Genomic DNA, 23,021 nt, shown 5'->3' with positions numbered 1-23,021 from the left:
GGTACCGTGTGGTTTTCCGCCTACTCACACTCACATACATACTCGTGATTTATGTCGCCTATAAAGTAGTTATAGGTATGCGAATCAAGCCGCAAAGAGAATAAGGAAAATTATTTCCTATTTCTCCCGTCACGTGTTTTAATCTCTGACGCGTTTTAAATTATATTATTTTGCATCTATTATTTTGATGAAAGAATTTACAATAGATTTGGTAAAGATAACAACAACAAAAAATTAAAATTTCATGGAATATCTATGTTTTTATAATAAAAATCGATTTTTTGATGATTTTTCTAAGTGATTTGTAAATATATGTTTTAAAAACAAAATAACATTTTAAACACAAAAAAATTTCTTAAATTTTTACAATTAAATATAATCTTTGAGAGAGATTTCAAGCTCTGTCGTAAATCATAAATAATCATAAATAATACATAAAATATAAAAATGTTAAATAATATATATTATATAATATATATTATATAATATATAATATATTTATATTAATATATATTAATATATATTAATATATATTATATAATATATATTTATATAATATATATTATAGATATATCTTACAAATAAAGTAAGTCTTGAAATACGCTAGTTTTATAAATCTTATTTAAGAGAGAAAGAGAGATGAGTATCATTTTAAAGTATTTCTTATAATATAAAATAATCCTCAATAAATAGTAATATTTAAATAATTTATATTCGAATAAACAAGTATATTAATTGCAACGGAAATTATTTTGAAATTTTAGTTTTTGAAATTTTTAATAAATAAAAATGTGTTATGCACTTATCTAGTGATCTAATTGTTTTTTATAGGGTTTTTTTAATTATTTATAAGATGTAATTACATATAAAGTAATTACATATAAAATCGATTCAAACATATCCGTGCCGAATCCGTGATATATTTAATTCCGTATCTGTACCTATCAGTGCAAAATATTCACATACTTCAGTTCTGTATCCGTCGATTTTTGTTCAGTATTCGTCTCAAAACGTCAAAAGAAAAACATGAATTTTTCAATCGGAGAACTTGCAGTGATTGCACTAATTTTAGAAGAAAAAACCGTTTTACACAAAAAAAAAAAAACGTATTTGGATCCATGAAATTTGTAAAAAAAAAAATTGAAGGCAAATTTGTAACATTGTATAAAGAAATAATAGATGATGAAACTAAATTTTATCAATATTTCCGGATGTCCCAATGGTCATTCTATACATTATTAAAAAAGATTGAATCTGGAATTAAAAAATAAACGACATTTTAGAGAGAATCAATAAGTCCAAAAGAACGACTCGCTGTTTATTTAAGGTAAAAATAATATATATGATTTATAATATAACCATTTTTTAGTAATATAAATTTTTTGTAGTGAATAATTATAAGCATTACACTGTTCAATATATAGCTTATAAAATATTACAAAAAGTTTTTGTAGTGAATAATTACAAGCATTATACTATTCAATATACACCTTATAAAATATTACAAAAAGTTTTTAAAGTAAACATCTATTTAGAAGAAAAATATTGCTTACAATAAATTACTTATAATAAATTGAATTGAATAATAATAATTACAATAATAATTATAATAAATAATGATAGTAAATTTTTTAAAACTTTTTAAACATACTTTTATTTTTTAATTTCTTTAAATTTAAATAAATTTATAATATTATTATTATTGCTTTGAATAAGGAAGATAATATTGTTGCGAAATATCGGTAAAAGATGAATTTGATTGCTGTTCTTGTGTTATTGCAAAGTTTTTATAAGTTGAATTAAAAGTAGAAAATTCAACTGGCCATGTATGTGTTGAATTTATCGTTGGAGAAATGGCTGCTGTAAAAGTAGATGCAGAAGATGTAATTAGATGATGGAGAAGGTGATGCCGATGATATGAAAGATAATGTTCTCGAAGGAGCTGCATATTTTTGTTGCATATGTATGTGATTTGATCCATTTCTATTTCTTGTACTATATTAATATAAAAATTTTTGATTTTGCTACGTTTAAATATTATAGACTTAAAAATTTTAAAGTTAGTGCTAACCCAGCAAGAAATGCATCAACTGAATGAATTACTTGTTGGCTTGCTTTTTTATTTCATTCTAACATATATTTCATTAAAGTAGCTGATACCGTTTCGGGACTCTTGAATTCTGATTTGCTCTCTTTCTTTTTTTTTTATAAAATTGTGATGACGACGATGATGATAGGTTTGAAACGGCAGAATCATCAATATTTTGATTTAAGTTTTCCACATTTTTAATAGATTTAGTAAATTTTGATTTTAATAATTTTGCTTGATCTCGATCACCTTCTTCACTAATTTTTTATTACACATTAATCTTCTTTAACATCGTTATCTGACTAATCTTTTTTTATTTTCTTCGTCTGAAATTTTTTCTGCCTTATTTAAATTAGTTTTGGTTTCTCTTTCTTTTATAAAAAGCACTAAGAAACTTAATTGACCTTCTTATTTATATTTCTTGCATTTTATTGCTGCTTGTCCATTATTTTAATTATTTGCTTTTTTAATGATTTTCGAAAATTATCTCGAATATTATTCCATCGAGTTTTACATGCAGCCACTGCAAAAAATTATTTTTGGTTAATTGAGAATTGATAATAAAAACCTTTTAATTGTAAAATAACATTGCAGATTTTTGGCCACTGGAGACTCATTGTGAACTATAGCATTTAGTTGCATAGAATGGGTCATTCAACAATATATGATATTGTTATAAATACTTGCAAAGTAATAGTTAAAAGGCTTATGCCTGAAATGATGCTGCAACCAATAGAATCTAAATGGAAACAGATAGCAACTGATTATTGGAATCTATGGATTTTTCCCAATTGTTTAGGTGCTTTAGATGGGAGACATATGATTATTCAAGCTCCACCTAGCAGTGGATCTGAATTTTTTAATTATAAAAAATCATTTTCTGTAGTACTGTTAGCTTTAGTTGATGCATATTACAAATTTATAATTGTTGATGTCGGCTTTTTTGGAAAGAATAGTGATGGAGGCATTTTATCTCATTCTGGAATGGGCAAAGCTCTCGAATGTAAAATGTTTAATATTCCTTCAGATGAAAATTTACCAGGAACAACAATAAAAGCACCATATTATTGTTGGTGATGAAACGTTTTCGCTCAAAACCTACTTAATGCGACCACATCCCGGTAAACAATTAGATGATAATGAAAAAAGAATTTATAACTATCGTTTATGTCGTACAAGGAGAGTTGTGGAAAATGCATTCGGCATTCTTACCCAAAAATTTCGTATTTATCAAAGAAGGTTACAATCAAAATGTTGATTGGATAATTCTTGCTACATGTTTTACATAATTATATCAGAGATTCAGACAAAAATATGATTAATGTATCTAATGATTCTGTTGATCGTGCAAATGCTGATACAATACTTCAAGATTTTTCTTCCGAGGTGGAAATGCTACACAACAAGCTTTTTATGTTAGAGATTTATATAAAAACTTTTTCAATTCACCAATAGGATCAGTTCCTTGGCAAAACGAAAAATGTTAAATATTTGTGTATTTGTAAATCAGTTAATATAATTAGTAAATTATAACTTTAATTCACATTACTGTTTGACTTTGTATTTGATTTTGTATTATCATTAATAATAATAATAAATTGGTATTATATAACATACCTGGTTGTTCCAATTTTTTTGCTATTTCAGTCCATTTTTTATCTTTATAATTTCTATTCAGATATTGCGAATGTGCTAAATTAGCAAAATAAAGCTCCTTATAATTGCAAACATATTCTATTAATTTTTCATCATCCATGTTATAATGAAAGAAATTAAATTGCACAGGTCCAAATATCTAAAATCTTTGAATATTCGGAGAATTTTCTCCTATACGTTTCAGTGTTTTGTTTAAAATCGTTTAGCTGTCACAGTGCCGTCATAATTCCGTGCCGTCCGTTCAGTGAAAATATCGGCGCAGATCGACTGTCTACGCACTGACTCTGATACGGACAGCTGGATACGGATATTGAAGTGTAAGAATACTTTAATATAAAATTATATAGAAATTTATTTTCATCAGTGTACGGACGCGCAACAAAATGTCACGGATACATCACGAATATGGCATGGATATGTTTGAATCGACCTTTATTGCACCGAAACACAGAAATACTAAACACATAAACTAGTGCAAATACAATCCTTGCTCATAAAATATTCAACATAATTGCATTGCACTAAACGTAAAAATGTAAGATTAATAAGATTTTTTTGGGGCACTTACCGTTTAGAGTTTGTCTACAGAATCTAGCAAACATCATCTAGTTTGTGAAAAAAAACTTCTCCCTGCAACAAAAAATCACTTTAAAAAAAAACACACATAGGTACATATACGTGCATACATTCACAACTTTTTAAATTACATTTTATACTTTATAATGTAACTATTTTAATAAAATTTTTTTTAACTCAAATATTTTTAGAAACATAACTCTGTCGCCAACAATTTTACACAAACAAAAACCCATAATTATATTACTCTATATCAAAGAAATAACATTTACAAAACTAAAACAATCGATTACATGCAGAACTCGCAATTACGTATTAGGAGATTCGCATCTAGTTAGTAAAATTCAATTCAACTGACTAAATAATTTTGAAACATGGAAAATAGCGATAGGTGTTCTGTCTCTGCTTGATTTGTCTAAACTATAAATATATATACATAGATCAAACGGGATATTCTTTTTTAATATTAATTGAACCAGTAGCTAAGAATTGTAAAGTAGTCTTCTCCGACTAACGGGTTATTGATAAATCTTAATGATTTACCTTCCACTAGTGAGGCCGTATTCCGATGAGAGATTTTATGCATGATTTTTCATCTCTAAGAGCCGCGGATTTTCATCATGTTAATTGCGTCGTATTAAACGATGATTCAGGATTTCAATAAATAACTTTAAAAATGTACTTTACAATAACTTACAATAACTTTTTTATATACTTAAACTCTCTTAAATTATATGTGTGTAAAATTCAATCAATTGAAATTTATATACATTAATTGAATAAAAAACTAAATAAAAAATTTTATACAGCTTAAAACTTTTTAAATCTTTCAAGTATAAATAACATTTACATAAATATTTTTTTCTTTTTTATATAAAGATGAAGATATAATGTGTATGTGTGTGTACATGTAAAAGATGTACATATACATTAAATATCAGATTTTTTTATTAATTAATTGTATGTAAAATAATAATAACTTCGTGATAAATGTAAGTAGTGAGAGAATAATGCAAAAGAAGATCCACTTTATGAAGTACACGAACATTTAGCTGATTCATAATACAGATAAGTTTACAATAAAAAATTTCACACAATACTGTATTCATTCATTCACTCTCTCCCTCTCTTTTCCCCCTCTCTCCCTCCTCGTTCTCTCTTTTTTTCTCTCTCTCTCTCTCTATCTCCCTCTCTTCCTTTCATATTGGTACGTGGTCGAATCTGTGAACTTTCCGAATCTGTGAAAAATAAACACATCAATGATCTGATGTATTCATTTTCATTTAACGGTTTCCGCTCAAGTATCACCGATGTTTTTCAGACATAAGAATTTGAACGCAATAGATGTATTTATTTGTGATGCTTTTTCGAGACAAAGGCATGAGAAAAAAATTAATGATTTTAGATAAATAGATCGATGTTAATAATAAAAAATAAAAGATTGAAAAAGTTATCTTTTCACTCCTTCAAGATCCTATAAAAATTGTTTAAATCAAATATATATTTATTTACTTATAAAATATAGAAATTATATTAGTAGTATAGATATAGTAGATAGATTAGTAGTATAGATAATATAGAAGTATATTAATTGTATATTGAAACAACTATTTTTCTAATATATATATACTATAAAATATAAATAATTATAATGTTATGTATTGGAAACTTACACACATATAATACTTGTATACCCTAAATGCATGCATATATATATATATATATATATATATATATATATATATATATAAATATGTATACATTTTATAAATCTTATAAGTTACATATAAAAATCCTATAATTCAAATATTCTACAAATATTACATAAATTATATAATATATAATTATATAATATATATATATATATATATATATATATAATTAATATATATAATTATATATATAATTAAATATATATATATAAAGTTTTTAAATTTTAAAAAATTTTTAAAAATTAAAAATATTGTTAAACTAAATATATAAAAAAGTATATAATTTTTGTCAGTCTGTTAACAGTAAACATTAATTAGTTTGTAAAATATAAATATGTACTTACTTGTGTATAACTACTATTCGTTATATTTAGCGATGTTCTTGTTCATAGTGGATATCCATTGTATATGCAATGTATGTGAAAATATGCAATTTCGCAATCTAGATACTATTTTCGAGCTGTTATACATGACAATAACAATCGTTTTCTATGTAAAACTCTCAAACTATGTAAATTTTTCTAATTCAAAATTTTTGTCATGAATAAATTAGTTATCCTGTAGTCAAACACTATCATTCGAGTCGCTATTCTTTTCTTTTTGATAAATTAAATTGTTTTTATATCGTATTCTTGGATATGCATTTGTGATATGCATTTTAAGTTTTGACAATATTCTTGACAATTTCTCGTTTTCTCTTTTTTTTCTTTTTAATCCTGTTCCTTTTTTTTGCAAAATATAACGAAGATCTTAGCTGCTATTTCATGCTACGGAATAGCTAATCATCGATTTAGAATTTGCAATTTAAAACAAGTATCACAACACTGAGAACTATAATACACATCATATTCTATGTATATGAGAAATTATTCATATTCTCAATCTCACGTTTTAAGCCTACGACACACTGTACGACATTTTATATTGGTTTTGTTAATTGATTTATTGCGTGCTGTTTAGCAAAGTGTTCTATGTGTTCCAATCATAAGAGTGCTACTAGTTTTGGTTTCACATGTGCAGATTGTCTTATGTGTTGAATTAATATTTTAGTTATAAGGTTCTAAGTTTCTAGAGATTTCAGCAAAATTTTTCAAGATTCTTAAAATTCTCTAGATATTAACCAATCGTAATCAAAACAAAATCCGTCAATAAATAAAATGAAATTACATTCCTAAGAACATTTTGACATTCATTCATATATATAAATAAGTTTCATTAAAGGTTTCATTAATAAATCTGTCATTTTTAATTAATTATATACAAATCTAATGAAAATAGCACCAAACCTATTACTAAAAACTAGCATGCTAGCACGTACAACTACACGCAGCACATAATACTTCAAGTTGCATAGCAGTATGACTGCTAGCAAAATGTCTCGCATGTGATTTACGAAAAATCGTACCATGTGCCGTAGACTTTACTGTTTTAAATTAGTTGGAATATCGCTTGAATAATTGATTTATATTTTTAGAAATATTTTTTCTCTCTTTCTTCAATAAATCATTTTTCTTTTTATTAACAATTGATTCTTTTATTTGAGGTTTTATTAATTTATTTAGCTTTCCATTTTCGATAAACACAAAATATGCATAAATGTTTTCGAATGAAAAGTATCACCAATTGCACGATAACGATCGCAGCAATCTATATGCGTCCCGTCATAGATTCCTGGCGCGCGTGTTAACATCGACGTGATTCTACTGCTGAAGCGACGAGACCCGCTAATCGCCTCTCTCCTCAGCAAGTAAAAGAGGATTCTCGTCTCGTTCTCCTTTACTCGTAACAACCCACTTGTTACAATATCGTCGAGTTAAACCGTTCGATAAGATTCGACGAGAAATATAGCTGCAATCTAAATATCGCGCAATCTAACAAAAATTTCAGCAATATTATAAGAGGATGCTCTCTCTCTCTCTCTTGATCTTTCAATCTTTTGTCTGTAATAATTTAATATAGAAACTCGGGTATTTATTTTCTGTTAGAAGAAAAATTTTCGAAATAGTAATTAAGATTCTAAAATCTAATAAGAATGAAATCTTATTAGGCGCATGAAAAAGAGAGAAAGAAATAGAAATTAATTTATTATTTTAAAAATTTAAAATTGTTTATGACAATCTTGAATATATAATAGTGTAATAATTAAAATCATCAAGATAAAAAATATTTATTTTTAAAAATAAAATTAATTCCAAATTAAATAAAGAATTCATAGATAAAGGAAATTGCGATAAATTAGCAAATTAATTCCTTTTAAATTATAATTTAAATTAGATTTTTCATTTTTTGATAAAGATTGATATAGATTTTTGAGGTCAAATAAATAAGTAATATAATGTAAAAATTGATCTAAACAAAGAATCGTAATTTTGCACAGTAAGACAATTTTTTATAATGTTTAGATTTGTTGCCGCAACATTAAAATATTATTTAACTGTTACTCTTTAAATCATTATTTTCCATGTGTATAAAGATGTAATATAAAGGTTCAAAGTTTTATAAAAAAAAAAATTAATTTTACAAAATATTTGTGAGATTAATTTCACGAGATTGCTACAGCAAAATAATTGTCACTTTGTTAATGTTCCATTTATTTATATATATATCCATAATATCCTGTTCCATCAGATTTCCTTCTATTTATTAACAATAAGCTTATATCAACTTTTTTAATATCATTGAGTTTTATAATCTCTTTTGATTCAAAGTCTCAATAACACTAATCAAGAAAATTATATATTTTTTCTTGCTATATACAGATCCTTGTACTAATTTTGTCATAATATCGTTTCTGTATTGAAATTACGCTTACTCTGTTGTCCTCCGTCATCATCCATTATTCACATTTTCTTCGATTTTGTCTTCTATTTAATAATTTAGATAAAATTTTCGAAATTTTGATTTGTGTTATCCATCATTATTGTCATCATCTCCAAAGACTATTTAAAATTTTGTCTTTCCCCCTTTTTCTCTCAATAAAATCCATTATTTTGACGACTGACTTTTGAAATCCTGTTATTCTGAGAGCGTTCGCGTTATCATCGAGTTTAGGAAGAGTATTTAGAATTCGCGTAGAACTGAGCGCGGGCGTAATAAGAGACTGCCCACTGATGGCAGTAGTCACAATACGTGTCCGCGAGCAGCGGCAACACAGGGCAGAATGAGATGCCCCTCTCTTCTCTTACTGAAAAGCCACTGGTTTTGAGTCCCGAACCACAGACTCAATTTCTGCAAGCGAGCAGATCCTGCATCATGTTGACGAAGACTTCGCGGCGTATCCAAGTTTGTTTTGTCCTCTCTGTCCTCTCTATGTCTCTCTGTTTCTCTTTCTCTTACTTTTTCTTTTTTTTTCTTATTACGATTAGGTTTGCGGTGTCACAATGAGTAGACCGAGAGAGGTCCCTACGTGCTAGGAGGAACCTTATCGACCTTAGTCGATAAGGAAGCTACAAGGAAAATTATTTTGTTACTATTTTTAGAAAACATCCAAATATTTATATTTTTTGATTATTTTATTTTATTAAGAAGAATGTTTCAGATTATATTGTGTGGATTATTTTTTTTTATTATTTTGATATATTATTTTATCTTATTTTGAATTTTATTTATATTTTGTTATATTACATTTAACAGTTTAATATTTTTTTAGATATTATTTAATTCATTATATTTATAGCGTGATTGTACTAAAATGGTTTACAAAATTCTTTTCAAAAAATTTGTTTTCTAATATTTATACAAAATTTATTTCTGATATTATCTTTTAATTATAAAAAACTCTCGAAATATTAGATGCACTTTAAATATCTATCTTGTTTTTGACACTTACCCAATCATATTGCGTCATCGAAAAATCAGAACGGCGGACCGAGTTTCTTCAACTTTCTCAGTAGTCCTGGTTTGGTCACTAGTGCTTTCTGAATAGACTCGATCAACACTTTTGCTTGATTGTATGGCGGAAACGGCATGCCTTCAAGATTGTAAATATAAATAACACCTTCGATATCAGCAACTATCAATTGATTCCCGTTCGTTGTGAATTCAGCAGTGATTAATCTTCTTCCGTTCGTTGAATGTGTCACCGATGACGGAATGTGTATTTTTTTATGAATGTCCCACACACAAATCTGGTCATTGACAATGCTGGCGATGATAGTGGAACATGTAGGACTCCAGCAGGCGCTTCTCACACACGCCATCTCCGTCGACAGAGTAATAAGCGGTTCAGTAAGACCTTCGGCCCAAATCCTGGTGCACCAATCAGCGCCGCAGGTCAAAAATAATTTTTGACAGAAAGGCGAAAACTGAAGAGAATATATCGGACCATCATGCGCCAGGAAACTATCTACGTGTTGACGTAAATAATTTGTGGAACATCGATAAACACAACCTTCGTCGGAGCCGACGTAGTAAATGTTATTGACATTAGGATGCCTTCGAAGAACAAGAGCGCCAGGTTGACGGCTAATGGGCACATCGTAAGCCACGCAGTGGTCAGTTCTAGAAACTCCAGCTACTTTGCCTTCGACTCTATATAAGCGCATGATTTCCGTGGGAAAGAAATCTTCGCCAAAACGATAGCAATATATTCGACCTTCTTGATCGCTGGTATAGATCTGCTCTTGAAAATCGAACTGTTCATTGCCGCGCCACCACTGCACCTACAGCAAAAATAAAGAATACTATCAATGTTATTATGCATCAAAATATTATGAACGGTAGTATATTATCATAATTGATATTGCCAAGAAATTATACATGATTGTTTATGATTGTTAATGATGTATTGATGTTGCAGCATCGCATTATAATAAATATTAAAGAATAAGAAACAGAAATGTTTCCTATATTTTGTAGGAAACATTTAAAGGTACCTATACCTATATCAGTGTCAAAATTATAAATAATTCTTATACTGAGTATACGTAAAATAAATATTTATATACTAGAGGGTAAATCAAAAAGTAGACATTTTTTTGTTTGCCTATATAGGTGGCTGGTAATATTATGATTTCTCTATAATTTATTATAACTATACAATGTTTATATATATGTTTATGTACAATGTTTATATATAATGTTTATATATATAATAAACAACAAAACTATACAAAAATACAAAAATATTTGTATATTCCGAGTGATGGTTTGTTGTGCAGCTCTCTTTCATTGTGATTTTATGTCAATGTAAAATGAATGCTCCATTGTCAAACAATATATTGTATATTAGCAATATATATGGCAGTAGCAATATGGTAAGAATTGTCTAAATTCAGGAAGATTTATGAGTGGCTAGATTGTTTTAAAAATGATTGGATTTTTGTCTACAATGAAGAGCAATTAAACAGAAATCAATTTTTAATATGATTTATCCATTCCACACTCTGTCTGTGTCCGGCGGGGTGCCCGTTGTTGTGGGTGCGATGTGGTGTGGTGGCGTTATTTCTCGCCCGTGGTTTATGTATGCCGATGTATATCCCCTTGCGTCGTGTACCGCGGTGTTGTAAGCGAACTGCAAGGCGGGGAGATGTTCGTCCCAGTCTCTATGGTCCTTCTCTATGAACTCGCTTATCATTGTTTTTATTGTCCGGTTAGTTCGTTCTACGGGATTGCAATGCGGTGCGTACGCCGGTGCCCGTTTATGTTTGATGTTGAATGCTGCCAGTCGGTTTTCGAACTCTTTTGACACGAATTGTGTTTCATTATCCGATAGGATCGACTCTGGTCGGCCGTGGCGTAATATTATCCGTTCTGTTATCGTTTTGGTGGTTGCCTTTGCTGTTGCTTGTCTCAGCGGTGCTAGTTCTACCCATTTCGAAAACCTGTTTTGCATAACGAACAGCCAGGTGAGTCCTTGCCGTGATCGTGGCAGCGATCCGACGAGATTAGTCGTGACCTGTTCCCATGGTTTTTGGAAGTAATCCGTAGCGTGTAATTTGCCCGCTGGTTGTTCTTGGGCGGCTTTGTGTGCCTGGTACATTGGGCATGTTCGGACGTAGGCGGCTGTTTCTCTAAACATTCATGGCCAGTAAAAATATTCGGCTATTCTGGCAATGGTTTTTGCGATGCCGAGGTGTCCGACCGTTGGTTCGTTATGGTGCTGGCTTAGGATTCTGGTTCGTCTTTGGGTACGCATTCTTTCCATTGTTCGTCTGCGTTTGTCTCCTTGAAGTTAAGGCTGTGCAAGATGTGTTTGTACAGTTTCCCGTTCTGTACTCGGAAATCTGATCGGCTGGCGGGATCGCGCTCCGTCTCCTCCAGTACCCGTTGGTACCATTCGCATCGGCGCGGTATCGCTACGCATACCTCGGGTTGTCGCGATAGGGCGTTGGCTACGAGGTTTAACGTGCCCTTCCTTTAACCTCGAGGTCGTATTGCTGCAACTCGAACAGCCATCAGGCTAGCCGGCTGGTGGGTGCTTCCAATCGTTGTAGCCATTTTAGCGATTAGTGGTTGGTAATTACGGTGAAGGGGTACCCTTCCAGGTATCCCTTCATTCTGCGGATGCCCCATACTACCGCAAGGCATTCGAGTTCGGTAGCGCTATAATTTTTTTCGGCGCTATTGAGTGTTCGGCTCGCGTATACGATGACGCGTTTCCCATTCTCGAAATTTTGCGTCAGCACAGCGCCAAGTCCGCTTGTGCTGGCGGTTTGTACCACGAATCAACGGTTGAAATCTGGACACGCGAGCACAAGGGTTGACACCAGCGTTTTTTTAAGTTCGCGGAACGCTGTTGTTTCCTCGATTCCCCACTTCCATCTTGCGTTCTTTTTTGTGAGGTTTCTGAGTGGTGCCGCGGCGGTCGAGAAATTTGCGATGAACCGCTGGTACCATAACGCCATCCCGAGGAACTGTCGGATTTGTTTGACCGTGCGTGGTTCGGGCCAATTCGCGACGGCGCTTACTTTCTCGGGGTCCGTTCGTATTCCTTTGCGATCGACTACGTGCCCGAGGTATTTGAGCTGATCGACGCAGAATTTGCATTTCTCCGGGTTTAGGCGGAGTCGTGCGTCGCGGAGCCGGCGGAAGACCTCGGTTAATAGTCAAAGATGGCCGTCGAACGTTTTGCTTATGATGATGATATCGTCTAGATATACGAAAACTTTAGTTCTAACAATGGGCCGATTATGCGGTCCAAGAATCGCTGGAATGTGGCGGGTGCGGAGTGCAGTCCGAATGGTATTACTTTAAACTGATACAGCCCTCTGCCCGGTATCGTGAATGCTGTGATTGGTCGACTTTTTGGTTCAAGGGGTACTTGCCAGTATCCTTGTTTGAGGTCTAGCGTTGACAAGTATTTCGCTTCCCTTAATTTTTCCAATGTTGCGGTTACTTATAGTAGTAGATAAGCATCTTTTTCCGTGGCGTCGTTCATTTTTCTGAAGTCGATGCAAAATCGGTACTTTCCGTCTTTCTTTTTGACTAGTACTACTGGTGAGCTCCAGGCGCTCGTGGACGGTTCGATGACTCTTGCGACCTCCATCTTTTACTTCCTGGTCGATTACTGCTTGCATTGCCGGGTTACGTGGTCTATATCGTTGTTTGATTGGTGTATCATTTTTGAGTCTTATTCGGTGCTGTATTTTGTCCGTTGGCCCTTGAATTTCTTTGAATTTTCCGAATTCTTCTTCCAAGAATTCCTGTAGTTCTTTTCCTTTGTTAGTTGTTCGTGTGGCCATTTCTCCGGTCGCTGTGCACAGTGTTGTGTTACCTTTTCGTTGATATGTTCGGGGTGGCTCCAACCGGATCGTTGTTCGTGTCCACAGGTCCACTCCCATGAGTCAGTACTCATTTCTAGTTTTGGTAATATGGCGAACTTGTGTTGGATCGTTCTCCCTTTAATGCGTATAGGCGCAGTGATGGTTCTTGGTATTGTGGCCGACTCATTTGCCATTTGTATTTCTCCGTCATGCGCTTGCATCTTGTACCGTTGTAATTGTCGTGCCGTTTTCTCGTTAACAAATGATATTTTCGCCCCAGTGTCTATGAGTGTTCGGAAGCGCGTGCGGCCTATTTTTATCCTTATGTGCGGTCTCGGATCATACTTTATGCGAGGCTCGGGGCGCTGGAATTGACTGCTGGCGACCCGGCCTGCCTGGCGTTTCCCGGCGCGGGATGGCATTCTCTTGTGAACACGCTGTCTCGTCCGCATTGTGAGCAAAATTTTTGTAGGGGTAGTTTGCACTTCCGGCGTGTGTGTCCCCGTTGCTTACATCTCCAGCAGCATTCCTCCTTGTTATATGCGGTGGCAATGTTTGGTTTCGCCTTTTCTGCGCGATCGGTCTTTTGTTCTTGTTGGCACAGTTCTTCCATTTCTTCTTGTTTGGTTACTCGCATTTGTAGCTCGTCGATGCCTTCGGCTGCGTTATACCGGACGTAACGTTTTATTTCTGCCCGCATGTTTTCGTATATCCTCTCAATTTTTCTTCCGAGAAGAATCCACCGGCTCGGCGCATCAACGTCAGTATGTCGCCGATATACTTTTTGAAATTCTCACCCGGTCGTTGTCGGCGGTCAGATATTTCGCGTCTTAATGCGGCCTGATAACGTCGCGGTAAAAATTGTACCCGAAAGGCGCGGTCAAACTGTCCCCAATTTTCCCACCGTTGTTTGTTATTTCGGTACCATTGTAAAGCGTCTCCGCGTAATAATTCGGGGAGTCCCAGTAGCATTGTGCTTTCTGGGAAGGCGTATCCGGCCTTTAGTTCTTCCAGCCGTTCTAGAAATGCAAACGGGTCGCGTTCGTCAAAGTGAACCCCCCATTTTCTCATTTGCTTTAATGCATTTATCACGTCGGTGGTGAGCGCGTTTTGTGTCGTTTCAGTTTCTGATGCTCCCGTGCTGCCCGTCACGTATTCCTCGTGTATTCCTCGGGGTGCGCGTCGACGTCACCGATCATTTGGCGCCGGATGTCGTCCATCGTGCCGGTCGTGTTCAGATCTTGCTCGTCTGCAATTTCTATCAGTTGCGCTTTCGATAATTTATATATCCACCCTTTCATTCTTTCGCCGTGAGTCCGTGTATTTGCTACAGGATAGGATCTGTTCGGGCGCCAATGTAACGGTCGGATTTTCCGAGCGCTGTTGCGGGATAGCTCGGCCGGGACCAGGGAGGTATAGCAAGTATCGTAAGGCGTGTATAAAATAAATAGTGTGTTTATTTATGTCAGACTGCGGGGTTACAAATGTGTATGGGTGTATAAATGTGCGTGAATGAAAACGTATAAATGTGGGTGTATAAAAACGTATGAGCGTGCATGTATATATATGTCTATCGGATGCGTGTATAAAAACGTATGGATGCGAGTGATGCGTGAATGTGTGTATGTATTTCCAGCGGTAATGCGGATGCACCGCGGTGGTGCGATTCGGTGCGGGATGCGCTCGAGTGCACGCTTGGAGGGCACCGCCGCACTCGTATGCGGTGGATCGAATGCCGTGTGCGATAATCGATACCTGGCGTCGATGGATGGTAGCACCTGTCGGCTAGGTATCGCGATGGTGCGGTGATGCCTACGCGAGGGGCGGGAACCTCGCGTCTTGGCGAATCGCGTGTGGCCAAATTCGGTGCGTAGGGCGATCTCGCGGCCCTAGTCGCGCGGATTCTGTCGCCGTAAAAATGGCGAGCCTCGGTCGGATTGTGTCGGCGCGCGAGATACCTCGCGATAGTTTTCCGGATTTGCGGGAACGGTTCGCGGGCGGAATAGGAGCGTCCGGCAGACGGAAATATCCGTCGGTGGCGGGTAACTTCCCACCGCTAGAATTATTGTCGGACGATCGGAGGTACGGTAGGAACGCTTGTATGGCGGGATGCTGGGAAAGCACAGCAAAGGCGGAGTACACCCAACCTCTATCTCGCTTGTGAAGCGTATTGGTTTCTTCGGAGTGCTCTGAGCATCTTGCCGACTTCAGAGCGGCGGAGAAGATTCTGATCCTTTTTAGCCAGTGGAGCGCTTATTTATACCCGGTGTCGGCGGTATCGCGTCGGCGCGATAATTGTTTCTTCAACAATTCGATTGAGCCCGTTCGCGGCTCGGGAATATTCGGAAACGGTCGGAGCGGTTTCCTGAGCGCGCGACTCGTGCTCCGGTACGATGTGCCGAACCGGTGATATAAATGTAAACAACTACAAATATTTACAAAATATTTATGCTCGCTCACCGGTTTAAAATACAGTGGGGCGCATAGCGCCTTCGCTCTAACGGTCCCGTGACTGGTGGGCCGGCGGTATCTTACGCGTGTTGGCCCGACCGATGGTCGTCGGGCCGCTGCGTCCGACGGGTCGACGGCCGGGTAACGATGTACGCATCGTTACACGCTTAATAAAAGAATTATTATTGAGTAAAGTCTGTCTAATCATCGCTGATCTTTATCCGAGCGCACGTTGGTGAGCCGCGCGCCTGGTAGTGTGTATGAGCGCTCAGCTGTTACAGCACGGCTCACCGACGTGCGCCCGGCTAAAGATCGGCGATGTTTGATCAGATTTTACTCAATAATAATTCTTTTGTTAAGCGTTATATAAAAAAATGATAAAGGATTTTTCGACTCTGTTTGGTCCGCTCTATCTGCACACGGGTTTGGTCCCCATTATTCTGTATATATATATATACAGAATAATGGGGACCAAACCCGTGTGCAGATAGAGCGGACCAAACAGAGTCGAAAAGTCCTTTATCATTTTTTGTGCCGCACATATATATATATATATATATATATATATATATATATATATATATACACATACAGGGTGTCCCAGAGCACCTATGACAACGTTCGTGGGCAGGTAGAAGACAGTAAATTGAACAGAAAAGTCCTTTATTGTTTTGCAATTTTCGCAATAATTATTGAGACATTAATTAAAAAAGGTTGGCGAATGCCTCACGACAAGAGGGACCTTTTTTAAAAAATGGTAAAAAAAGGCGCCAAATACACGCGTTATGTGAAAAAATATTATATTTAAATATTTTTATGTACAGAATAATAAGACGAATCAAATGGTGTACAGAAAATAATTGTTTTTGAAGAAAAGTATGCAATTATTTACAATATATTTTTTTATAACAATTATTTATTTTTTCTTTACACCATTTCATTCATCTTATTATTCGGTACATAAAAGTATCACGGTACAATTATCGTATTCAACTATTCGTATTCAAATTTGATATTTTGATATAGAACTTAAAATATTTTTGTGCTTTTATAATATGAAAATAAATGAAAACACATATTCATAACATCAAAATTAGAATAATGCGGCGGCATGATTAATTAAATATTTATTACCTGCCAATGTGGTGAGCAAGCTACTGATGTCTCCCTGCAACTTTGCCTGATGATATTCACCTCTTTAGTGCTGACATCGATGACTTTTACACTTCCATCATAGAAACCGATCGCCAAAAGATTCGATCGCTCCTTGCTCCAATCAATGTTAGACAGTGGACTGTCAAATATATATTCGCGATCAGGTTGGCTGGGATTCTTGGCACACCAGATCAGCAGCAGTCCATTTGTCTTATCAGAACCAATCTTGGCACCATAAGCAACGGCGAGAAGAGTCGCATTAGCCGGATTGCAACGGAATGCTGCTACAGGACGATCGCGGATCATTTCACACGCGTATGACCATAGCAGATCCAATCGATAATCGAACTCTAGATCTAGGGCGCACGGATCACGCTTAATCAAACCGGTAAAACGTTTTTGTGCCATTGCGAATACATTATTCGCGATTATGCGTTCCATCACGCATGCCGCATCTAAGAAACGTGTTTGCCGACAAATATGAGATAATTGTTCCTCAGGACTCGCCTCTGAAATTGCTTCAGATTTGGGAAGCTTATATTGGAGTTCCTGTCGCAAACATAAAAATTATTTTTTAAAAATATCTATCTTATTATTAGAAATTATTATTAAAATCTTTTTTTATACATTTCCTTATAGACACTTTGTTAATTTATTATTTTCTATTAACAGATATTTTTTTCTAAAATCCTACAATTGTTAAATATTTATTTTTGTTCATTATTTTATATATTAAAAGATATATTATTATATATTATCTCTCGCAAAAAGCATTAAAAATTTAAGAATTACAAATTTCTAATTTTGATTTTTTCTTTTAAAGTATCTTATACATAGTGCTTAAGTATTACAATATATATGTATATCATACATATATATATGTACGGGATATCCCCTAATTTGCGGGCACCCGAGATCACCCGTGATGTGCATATAAAAAATATCAAAGTGAGTAGAAAAGTTCTTTACCATTTTACGATTTTCCTAATAATTATTGAAATATTCATTAAAAAAGAATGACCAATCTGCGCCTTATACAAGTGCACAACGAGAAGAGACGTCCTACTGTAATGCGATATTAGGCGCGCGGTGAAGAAGCGGTGAGAAGAATGTTCTATATGCTCGTACGTAGCCTTCATAGAGTGTCCCTCTCACCGCTTCGCCATGCGCCTAGTATCACATTACAGTAGGACGTCTCTTCTCGTCGCGCGCTTGTATAAGGCGTGGATTGGCCGATCTTTTTTAATGAATATCTCAATAATTATTAGGAAAATCGTAAAATGGTAAAGGACTTTCCTACTCACTTTGACATCCTTTATATATTCAGTGCGTCAGTATAAAAGTGTAAAAATATTGATATAAAATAATCGATAAAAAACTCTGTGCTATTCGCGGCCGTGCAGCAATTATTTGTTTAATTATTTTATTTATGAAGAATCTCTACAAGGTAAGAATAAGTGAGTGAGTGAACGAGTGAGACAGTGAGTGAGTGAGTAAGAGAGAGAGAGAGAGAGAGTGTGTGTGTGTGTGTGTGTGTGTGTGTGTTATGTGTGTGTATATGTGTGTAAACGTGTATGTATGATGTAATACGCGTACACGTCTCATACATACACATACACACATTTATCGCATATAGTAAACAGCTGATCGAGCGCTGTAGCGGTGTGATTTAAAACAATCGTTCGTCTTTAAAGGAGCGTATTCTTGAATGATTTCTAAGATCATTTTTCCTTTACAAAAATTTCGTCTGAGGTTTAGTTTTTAAATTATAAAAGGAAATAGTGAGTGATTTACAGGATGACTACGCTGTAGCACTCGAGTCAGCTGTAACGAGCGCCTCGCGTAAGCACCTGCATCGAATGGTAAGTTGCGCCGCCCCTGCCTACCATATGTACTCGTCCCGTAATTCGCTCACTATTTCCTTTTATAATTAAAAAACTAAGCTTCAAATCAAACTTTCGTAAAGGAATAATCGTCTTAGAATTCATTCAGGAATACGACTCTTTAAGGACACTGTACTTGTTTTGATGTATATATATATATATATATATATATATATATATATATATATATATATATATAAATATATATATATACCCTATGTATTGTCAGTTTACATATAACTTTTTTTAATTTCACAATTTCTTTTCGTTGTTTCTCATTTTTACTTTTTTTCTTATAATATAAATGTTAATAGTTGTAGAACTCGATATCGGTAGAATTGGAAAATTGAATATTATTTAAAATTTTAATAATTTTAAGTTAGTTATACTGAAATCTAAATTTAAAAATTAAATAAACCAAACTTTTCTATAATAAAGAATAAAAGAGTTTGTAAATTTATTAATTTATAGTGTATTAATTTACATATTCTAATAGAAACTATTATTCTCTCTCTTTCTCTCTCCCTTTCTCCCTCTGCTTTTTTCTCCCAGTCCTCACTCTCTCTCTCTCTCTCTCTTTTTCTTTTTTTTATCTGCTTATCTCTCTTATTATGTTATGTATTGCACTTTAAGATTCTACTAAATTTGTGCAAAGCTTTTTAGTAATTGTGTAAATAATATTTTTAATAAAAAAGTAGCAGAATTTTTGAAATTGTACATTGAGCCATTTATTTTCGAAAATGTAAATATGAGAAAAATTGTTTGCCTGTGCTTGACGCATCCGGTTCATCGATTCCTTTGTATGTACAATCATACGTCCGTTTTTCTCCGTCATCAATTCTGGTGCTGCATAAGTATCGTAAATCATCCAATTGTTCACAAATACGTCCTGATTCCTACGAGGCCTCATGCCTAAATAAGTGCCGCGCGATTTTGTTAACACGCGTATTGTTTGCGTTTCAGCATCTAACAATTTCCGATTGGAGCCCGGTCCTATTGTCACATACTCGTAATTCTGGTTTTCCTGTTGAACCATTTGCCCTTCGGGCGTTCGCAGATCCTCGGTCATCTGCGGCATCTCGAAAACGAAGTATGTCTGCGTTTCTTTCAGTATGATTGTCACAGTTTCTGGACGATCCATGAAGATGGCTGAGTCATCACTATAAACAAATGAAATTTTTATTATCATATATTATTTATTAATTGTATTTAAATTTCACAGTTCAAATTCTTTATATTCTCACAAGTAAAATAATTAAACATATATTTTATTTCTATTTAGTTAAGTAACGTTTTTCCTTCAGATTCTAATCATATTTTAATATTTTGATGCATAAAATGTCTTTTCAATTTAAAATGAGAAATATAGAATAAAAAAATAGAAAATATACACAATTTTACTCTAACTAAAATACGAAGAATATAGTAATAGAACAGTGTAAAAAGAAAAGTTACAATAGAGCACTTGATAAAATAAAATTGTAATAACAGTAGGACTCAGAATATAAAGACATTTGATTGTAACAACTATATACTTGTTCAATTTGAGTTGCAAAATACAAATTTCTATACATAATTTTATATATAATTCTATATATAAATTTTAAAATTAACTTTTAGATTTCAGCAAAACAAAAAATATAATTAATAAATTTTCACTATGATAAATTTAATATTTTTAATTTTCACTTGATTATAATTTGATTCTTTATTTTTTATCACAAATTAATTCAAGAGATTATATTAATCATTACTACCTAGGCAAAAAAAATGGCAATGGAGCGACATCCTCATCTTCTTCAACAGGCAACTCGCACATCTGCGTTGACAGCAAACTCTCCATTTGCAAATCATCGGATGGCATTGAGGAAGATCTAAAGAGGATGGATGAACTAGCTCTGAGACCGCTGATTCTTGAGGAAGATGATATTAATTGAGAGCCGCTTCCCGTCTGGAATAATACGGTGCTCTCTAAAGCAGTTGTCTGATTATCATCAATAACGCTGAAGGTTGGATGGATTAACGGTTTTGGTGTAACGTCGATGTTTTCGTCAACAACACGAAGCGCTTGTCGTTGCTGAAGAAGCACTGAAGCAACATTTCGTTCGCATCCAATCTTGCGAGCTCGTCCAAACGCACTGAGCTTTATCTTGGACGAATTGACACTAAGGATCCTGGAGGATGTCCTATAAGGCGATTCGAAGTCGCTTTTCATTCTTAAAATATTAAATCAATTTGTAGATATTGAAATTATTGGAATAAGTTTTGATCTTTTAAATGGCCACGTCCGATCTGGATATGATCAAGACATTCCGGAATAAGTTTTGAAGTATGTATATATGAATTTTTTCGCTATGGTCGCCATTTTTTATGTTTCCTTAGAGATGTTTAATCAATGTATGTAATATACAAAGATAAGAAATTTATGTGTGAGTTTTGTGTGTATATGTATATGTTAATAAGATATATATTATACAGGGTGTCCAGAATCAATCGCATCACCGATGTATAGATAAAGCAGTTAAATTGAGTAAGCAAGTCCTTTACTATTTTGCGATTTTTATAATTATTAAGAAATTAATTTAAAAAAATTGACCAATTCGAATAAGTATAATGGCTGTGGCACATAAAAAAACTTAAGCAGTAAGACTTAAGACTTAAGCAGTAAGATTTAAAAATTTTATTCATACGAAATTTTCAGCATTGCTTAAGTTTCAATATGGCTGCCTTATTGTTCGACCGTGATTGATCAATTCCCTTACGTCTTAAATTTTACTGCTTAAGTTTTTTTTATGTGTCATGGCCTTTAAGCCGGTAAAGCCGATCGCACACACTTTCCATAATCATAATCGTAACCGTAATGTAAGGATTCGACCAATCGCATTGCTTAATTAGGCTGTCGCGTTGTTATGAACAATCGAATTAAGCAATGCAATTAGTTAAATCCTTACGTTACGATTATGATTACGGTTATGGAAAGTGTGTGCGATTAGCTTTAGAACGGCCCAGAGACAACTCAAAAGTTTGCGCTCGCTATGCGTAACGAAATTTTGGGAAGAGCGCTCTACAAATGACAAGTATACGATTACGTACGAGCGATGAATAACGATTCTCGCGTCCTAGCAACCATATATCAATCAGTTGTCTCTTTTTACTACACGCTTATACTCACGCAAATTGTTCAATCTTTTTTAATTATTTTTTCAATAATTATTATAAAAATCACAAAATAATAAAGGACTTTTTTATTCAGTTTAACTCGCTCTATATGCACACGACGGGTGATGCGATTGATTCCAGACACCCTGTATATAATTACGTGTGTATGTATTTATTGTAATTAACGCTTATTATTCCTATTTGCTTTTTTTAAAAAGCGTAAAGTTATCATTATTGTCCTATTTTTTTACAGATCTTTGACATATAATAATGGCGTGATATTAGGCATATAGTTATAACATTTTCTAAAATATTTTTTTATTGAAATTTATATCATAATTATTAAAATTTTTTTTGTTTGCTTGAAAATGTTTAATTTGTATTATTTTTAAATTATTTATAATATCATAATGCGAAATATCATAGTTTGACATGCTATGGAAACGCGCCAAAACCAGCATATGGCGCTGTACGCTGTAACTGAGGTCTAGAAACTCTCTAATAAGAGACTGGCCATAAAGGTGCCTTTTCACGTTGACGCTCGACGCATTTTCAGCATCAAAAAGATCACATGACCATGATTGTCGCCAGCGACATTTAAAATCAATGAAAAGGGATACAGCATATAGAGTCTGGG

At 33.9% G+C, this 23,021-nt stretch overlaps 2 protein-coding genes across 2 annotated transcripts in view; both read right to left on the bottom strand.

The window, feature by feature from the left end:
- Positions 1–8,924, bottom strand: part of LOC126854511 (uncharacterized) — a 61,542-nt gene extending 52,618 nt beyond the window's left edge. The window contains exon 1 of the mRNA XM_050601357.1: positions 8,846–8,924. Coding sequence (XP_050457314.1) covers positions 8,846–8,870 — 25 coding nt within the window. The 5' untranslated portion in view covers positions 8,871–8,924. The remainder of the gene's footprint in view (positions 1–8,845) is intronic.
- Positions 8,925–9,348: 424 nt separating this feature from the next.
- LOC126854506 (dynein axonemal intermediate chain 4-like) lies at positions 9,349–21,440 on the bottom strand. Its single transcript, XM_050601342.1, has 5 exons — positions 20,983–21,440; positions 19,992–20,385; positions 17,322–17,891; positions 9,863–10,694; positions 9,349–9,479 (listed from the first exon to the last, which is right to left on the bottom strand). Exons 1-4 carry the CDS (start codon positions 21,438–21,440, stop codon positions 9,888–9,890), a joined length of 2,229 nt encoding a protein of 742 aa, XP_050457299.1. The 3' UTR covers positions 9,349–9,479; positions 9,863–9,887.
- Between the last annotated feature and the right edge of the window lie 1,581 nt (positions 21,441–23,021).

The sequence above is a fragment of the Cataglyphis hispanica genome, chromosome 14 (assembly GCF_021464435.1).
Source record: "Cataglyphis hispanica isolate Lineage 1 chromosome 14, ULB_Chis1_1.0, whole genome shotgun sequence".
In the NCBI taxonomy this organism is placed as follows: Eukaryota; Metazoa; Arthropoda; class Insecta; order Hymenoptera; family Formicidae; genus Cataglyphis; species Cataglyphis hispanica.
The sequence above is the reverse complement of the archived record's forward strand: the minus strand, read 5'-3'. Positions and strand labels throughout refer to the sequence as shown.